Source organism: Squalius cephalus (assembly GCF_949319135.1).
Source record: "Squalius cephalus genome assembly, chromosome: 7".
Taxonomy (NCBI): Eukaryota; Metazoa; Chordata; class Actinopteri; order Cypriniformes; family Leuciscidae; genus Squalius; species Squalius cephalus.
Genome location: NC_137128.1, coordinates 1,280,435 through 1,287,230, shown reverse-complemented (window position 1 = coordinate 1,287,230; position 6,796 = coordinate 1,280,435). Strand labels below are relative to the sequence as shown.

The 6,796-nt window shown below is 38.3% G+C and overlaps 1 protein-coding gene across 1 annotated transcript; it reads left to right on the top strand.

Annotated features, from left to right (window-relative positions):
* The first annotated feature begins 2,767 nt into the window (after window positions 1-2,767).
* On the top strand, window positions 2,768-5,444 carry LOC307162365 (RLA class II histocompatibility antigen, DP alpha-1 chain). The gene is made up of 4 exons (XM_079877606.1): window positions 2,768-2,890; window positions 3,035-3,280; window positions 3,526-3,807; window positions 3,998-5,444. Exons 1-4 carry the CDS (start codon window positions 2,833-2,835, stop codon window positions 4,177-4,179), a joined length of 768 nt encoding a protein of 255 aa, XP_079733732.1. The 5' UTR covers window positions 2,768-2,832; the 3' UTR covers window positions 4,180-5,444.
* Window positions 5,445-6,796: the final 1,352 nt, after the last annotated feature.

Here is a 6,796-nt window from a genome sequence, read left to right as displayed (position 1 = left end):
ATAGAGTGTCAGCTGGCAGTTGAATGACTTAACTCGGGTACAACAGTCTTTCTGTATTGAAGGATAGACCGGGACAGATGAAGATGAAGATGCGCGAACAGGAGTCAGGTTACGCCCATTTCACACATACTTCGTGTGCAGTGCGTGTGCGGTGCGTGTGCGGTGCAGGAGCAGCACGCGCTAAAGTGCTTTCACATAAGCTGCGTTTGCAGTCTGATCCGGCTGTACCACAAACAAATTGTAGGCCTATTTCAAATACAGAAGTTATCAGCAAATTTTATTTAAAAAAAAATAAAATGACAGCATTGCAATTCTCTTTGTACACATATACTCTTTAATTGACGTATTCACGTTTAAACACAATTTAAACAAACTATTATTTAATACATTACTTCTATATAATTATATATTAAGTTGCTCAAGCAAGTGGTAAAATATTTAACCATGCACTTATATTAAAATCGCATACATTTTAAATTAAAACTTAAAATTGACAAAAACAGCAGACTCATACCCTTTCTTTTGCATAATTTAAATCTTTATACAATAAATCTTGCATGTCACAAAGAACTTGTTTTTCCACCTCCACGAATGAGACGAGTGTTGTTCATTATGTCCCTTGTTGAAGTAAATTGTATTTTTCCTTGATTTACCCCAGTCTTGAAGTAAAAAGATGACTGTGAAAAATAGTAAGCTAGTATTTAATTAAATGCATTTATAGTGAGATTACTACATTTTATTTAATTAAATGCATTTATGATGAAATTACTACATTTTCATGTCAATCTGGTCAAGCTGTGTTCATTTTGACCACGAAGCGTGCGCTGTCACTTTAATTCAGCGTTTGCAGCACAGCAGAAATAGACTCGGTGCGGAAACGATCTCTGCACTGCTGTATTCGCACCGCTACTGGAACGGATCGACGGACTGCAACCGCGTGCAGTGTGAAAGCTCTAACCTGTTAACATGGGTACTGAAAAAAATATGCACCGCATACGCACTGCAAACGGAGTATGTGTGAAACGGGCGTAAGTCTTGCACTGGTGTGAGAGACGAGACCAGACAGCGTACCCCGGATTTCCACCAACTGCGGAACGGCTGCGGATCGGCTCCGCTGCGTGTCGGCTCCGTGCTCTGCTGTCCTTCAATACCCACCAGGGGCCTCATGTATAAAACTTTGCGTAGATTTCATCCTTAAAGTGTGCGTACGCACATAAGGCAGAATTTGCGTACGCACAAAAGTTTTCAGACTTATAAAACTGTGCGTACGCCAGAACCTGCGCAGAATTCACTTTATAAATCCCAGTCAGCGGAAGATTGTGCACACATGCGTCTCCACCCTGAAATAACCATATATGGAGCTTACAACACCTAGTTTTACTATGCAGATCCTCATCTGCATATCATTTGCATATGATTATTCATCCACGTGATAACGTTTAACGGTACAAGACACAATACATTAATAAAAATCATGTATTTGCCTATCCTTGTCTTGTTTTTGAATACATAAATCAAATAGTGTAAAATACATTTAATCTTATCCACTGGCCGAATAGTATTTTTAACTGATTTATATTTTTAATGTAAACAGATAGGCCTTGGGCATTATTTGCACGAAACTATTTTCTCAGACAATCTGGTATTATCATGATAAGCAATTATCTCTGTGGTTAAAACATTTAAACACAGCATGCTACAGGAAAAGTGTTCAAAAACATCGCATCCACAACAAATATTTCTATTGATTGAATTTGAATATAAAAAATGTTGTAACTTCTCAGTAATGATTTCATGTTTAAGTGTTCTTCATTAATTTGAATGGCATATTTAATCTAAATGTTTATATCATAAGTAAAACATAGTTTATATCAGAAGTATTTTATTTATTTAAACTGTTATTTGCATCAGTTTCACTAAACGGCCCAACGCGCTCGCTGGCGCGGACATTTAAGAAGGGATGGATATTTGCTTCAAGTGACAGGTTGGTGAGCGAAATTATATTTGTATTATCTTGTATTTCTTTAGATTTTCTGTCTAAAAGTGATCTTCTGCAAGACACCAGTGCAGAGCTATAATGAAATAGAGTCCAAATTTTATTAAAATCAATGAATTCATCAAACTCCATCATAATCATATCATAATGATAATTCAGGTTGATGCAATTTGATTTATTGCGTGATGTAATAGGATAATTTAGAAATTTTTCATTTTAAATAGTTATTGCTATTTGGGCCAGTTGGTGTCGCCAAAACACATACTCTTCTAAAAGAGTGCGTACGCACGGTCAAGAGCATCCTTACGGTGCGCACTTATCTACGCCTAGTTTATTTTTTATAAATCCCGATATGTGCGTGGAAAAATGCGTACGCATATTTCTATGCCCATTTTGTGCGTACGCAACGTTTATACATCAGGCCCCAGGTCCGGATTTGTTGCGGAACGGCTGCGGCCATGACTAACAGCTGAAGTCAGGAGGACCCACTAGATCTCGCGAATTCATGTATGATCGTGATATAAACAGATAATACCTTAAAAAAAATTAGATTTTCATAGAACAATTTACATTTTTCATTGTAAACTTTTGTATTCACATTAAGTAGACTGGCGATCAATTCAATCCAGAGCTCAAATCTTACACTACAATTTTTCATGTGGAGTCATGTGACTGTGGCCTGACGGCTGGAACAGGAAAGCATTATCCGCCTAGATACAGCAGTGTCACAGTGAGAGCCTGCTTCTGATTGGAGGACACTGAAACTGAGTCCACAAGACAGGTTATTTCCTCCTCTTCCACCTCATTTAAAGTTTGGTCCACTGTCATATACAAGCATGGAGCTGTATCTGGCCATTCTTACCCTCACTCTGTTTCCCTCAACTCATGCTCAAAGTAAGTCATACTTTCTATATTAGATTTGTTTTATGTGAAAAGCCTGAACAAGGAAGTACACTAATTACAATCATTTAATCTGATATGCAGTTTATCCATACATTTTCTGGACATTTTTAATTGATCTTTTTTCTTCCATTTCAGTCATACACAACTATTTCAACATTGATGGATGTTCTGATACAGAAAAAGAAAGTATGGTTGGATCTGATGGAGAGGAGATATTTCATGCTGACTTTAAGCTAAAGATGGGAGTGAATACATTACCTGATTTTGCAGATCCTATAAGCTTTCCAGGATTTTATGAAATGAGCGTTGGAGCGCAAGAAGTATGCTTGCAAAACTTAGCTGTATGCATTAAAGCTTACAAGAACCCTCCAGAGGAACTGGGTACGATGTGAATTTGCACTGTAAAGCATGAATACAGTTTTACTGTCATACATTTCTTAACATTCACATTAACCTGTTTGGAAACAAATTAAATTAGCTCCATATTCTGCATTCAGTGTCATCAAGATTAGTTTTGGCTCACAATTATATTTGATATGTATGAGATTAGTTTTCCTATGAAAGAACTTTCTTTGAATGAGGTCAGATTTACTCCTGCAGAGTTTAACAGTTTTCTGTGTTCACAGACCCCCCCGAGACCTCCATCTACCCCAAGAATGATGTTGAGCTGGGTGTAGAGAACACCCTCATCTGTCACGTGACTGGCTTCTTTCCTCCGCCGGTCGACGTCTCATGGACTAAGAACAATGTCATGGTGACAGAAGGCGTGAGTCTGAGCCAGTACCGGCCAAGGAGCGATGGAAACTTCCACATGTTCTCCTCTCTGAAGATCATTCCTGAAGAGAGAGACATTTACAGCTGCACGGTGAACCACAGAGCCCTCCAGGGACCACAGACAAAAATATGGGGTAAGAAAATCAAATCAAACTACTATAATTTATGTTGTTTTCTGTATGAATGATGTGTGTATAAAACAACTTACTCTGTGGTACAAATGAAATACCAAGAGCAGAATGGATTGTACTATGAAACCTTCTGTTGTGAATGCATCTCCTCGACAGCTGTTTTAACCTTCTCACACCGTGCGATGATTGACAGGTGTCGGAGGGGTGTCTGCTGTGCCACCCAGTGTGGGTCCAGTGCTGTTCTGTGGAGTGGGAATGACTCTGGCCCTGCTGGGACTGGCTACTGGAATCTGTTACTGTATTAAAGGAGCTGCAACTGACAATACAGATCTGGCAAAAAAAGAAAAACAATTAATGCAATGGACCTACAAATAAAGACCATTTCTTGAGGATCTGAATACAATGATACAGTGCATTTGTGAGTCGTTTTAGATGACGGAGAGCACTGCTGGTGTTGAAGATCGAGAGATTCATAAACCTAATGATCTGGCTGAACCTTGAAAGCACTTGAAGTCACCCCATACAATCTTTGCTTGCAATGTAGCTCTATTGAGTCTTTGTTTTTACATTACATTTGCAGTTCATCAAAAGTAATCTAGACAAATCATAATCTTGATATTGAGTGACTTAATGATTCAAATAAGACACTTTTGCTACCTTCATGTTAAATGTAGTAGCATTTTTTCATGGATGGAAATGTTGCATTTTTTGTACTTAAAATGAAGCCATTAAAAATTAAACATTTAAAACTGCAGTTGACACTATTGTTAAAATCTAGAACATAAAATTCTAAATTTGTTATAATTTGTGACATAGATTCCAAATAAAGATTGAAATGTCTTTGGCAGTTTTATTGAAATAGGTGTGCATTGCTTTGTATCGGGACATGTACTGTAGTAGGGTTAGGGTTAGGGTTAGGGTTAGGGTACAGTGCTGGTAGTGGGCGCTTCTATATTCTAATCTATAGCCAACCCTCGCTTTTTCTTACGTGCCTCTGCTTCTCACATGTTGAGGTGATAGATTTCAACCAAGAAGGATATTTTACAGTGATGTGTCATTCAAGTTTCTTTTAAAATAGACATGTTAAATGACTTTTGTGCATCTTGTGTAGACATTTATAAAAAGGTTCTGTTAGAGAAACATGATGGCCATTAAAAAGATGACATACTAAATCTGTCAAACCTGCCATCAGCTGATGTGGCTGTAGTAATCAATGATGAAGGAGTATAAACTAACACGTTATTTAACAATGACCAGCCACTGGGGTTTCGTGAATATTTTTATTTAAACATAAGTTGTATTTATAACTAGGACACCATATTTACCAGATTATGAAGCGCAATAGTCATTCATGACACAAAGGACAAACAAAATGCATAAATCTTGTTTATTGGTAATAAATACTGATACATATACATTTAACTTTTTTTATGAAAATCTTATGAACACTGTTTTTTTTTAGGCTGGGAAAGTGGGATATTGAGTGTGGTGCACAACCTTATAACACAAGGCTTCCCAAATCTGAAATAATAATAATACTATATTTTCCCAAAATTGTTAGATTATTATATAGCTAGCTAGGCTATTCTAGTGGTGTACAATGCAGCTTTAATAAACTGATCACTAGTGTGGGCAATTGCAACATGTTTGCTCTGTTTTATTGGGTTTCAGGGTTCTTATTTGCCTGAGCTTCCTTTGCTTACTAGTTTCCTAGTGTGTTAAGAAAACACAGGATTTCAGTCCAAAACCTGATTTAAATTAACGGGGCTAAAGCGGTTCCATAAAGGACAATTTAAGTTTGCGCAATCCCACTAATTTGACCCAAGTTCAATGAGTCAAGATCATTTGATGTGCACGCTATTCTTAAGCAGCCCTAAAGGCCGATCATGGATCAAGTCAAGCCACCATGGTAAACAGCAAATATAGTTGTGCTGTTTAATGCGTTTGATGTGTGGTTTTTCTCAGTGCATAACTGATATTTCACAGCTACCTGTATATTCCCCATCTGTAAATGTTAGGAAGTCATGCAAATATTTCCAATTTGCTGTCAGGAGTGTGAGGCTTATGAACGAGACAGGTGGAGCGCAATAGAATTGGAGCGCAATAATTCTGACTAAAATATGTAGTTTGCTAAAATATTTATATAGGTATATTATTCTGTTTTACTTTAAGACCTACAGTAATGCGTAAATCCAATACTGACACACGTAACAAACTGTTTGATCACTGAAGACATAACCGCCAAGACGGACATTTTAACATAACATAACTCTTGTTTGTTGCCTGCTCTTGTGCATTAAGCCTCAAAGAAGAACACAATTCAGTACTTGCATACCGACAGGCGGCAAGCGCTCACAGAAATCCTCAGCCAGTCTGACCAAGGTTGAGCCGAGAATACACAGTGTGATTTACATCCGGTTTTGAGCTGATTCCTGACTCGAGAATTCAGCTTTGAAACGAGAGGCAATGGTGGGCGGGGGATGCACACACCTCATCTGGATGACGATAAGAAGACAGGTAATTCTTGACTCACACAGGAGGTGATGGAGACATGAAGGGGAAGGGAACACACAGGAGAATCGCAGAAGCTCTGTAGAACAGGAGAGTAATACTTTTGTATAAACGAGGCCAGAATGTGTGTAGCCAAGGTGTGTGCTTCTATCTGTGAGGCAATGAGGTGTTGATCGGTGACAGGTGCAGGTGATCAATACTCTGCAGACGGTGCTCATTGTGATTGGCTGTCGTGGAGCCTGGCAAATCCCTGACAACCGTTTAGTGTGAGCACAAAAATCATGAGCCTTTGCATCACCTTGCATCATCCTTTACATCCCATGCAATCTACTCGTACAGTGAGGTTGTAAAGAGTTGGCATTTAACAAAAGCATTGCTGAACTCGCACAGTGTATGCTCGGCTTTGATATGTCGGTCCGGAATTGAGTTCTCTTTCATGGTACACTGCGCTTTTAATAACCCATTTAGCACTATTATAATG

Bases quoted from the DNA above. Each gene is read 5' to 3' on its own strand.
- LOC307162365 (XM_079877606.1), top strand. From the start codon at position 2,833: ATGGAGCTGTATCTGGCCATTCTTACCCTCACTCTGTTTCCCTCAACT. The intron at 3,281-3,525 runs GTACGATGTGAA...CTGTGTTCACAG, and splicing joins GAACCCTCCAGAGGAACTGG to ACCCCCCCGAGACCTCCATC. The intron at 3,808-3,997 runs GTAAGAAAATCA...GATGATTGACAG, and splicing joins ACCACAGACAAAAATATGGG to GTGTCGGAGGGGTGTCTGCT.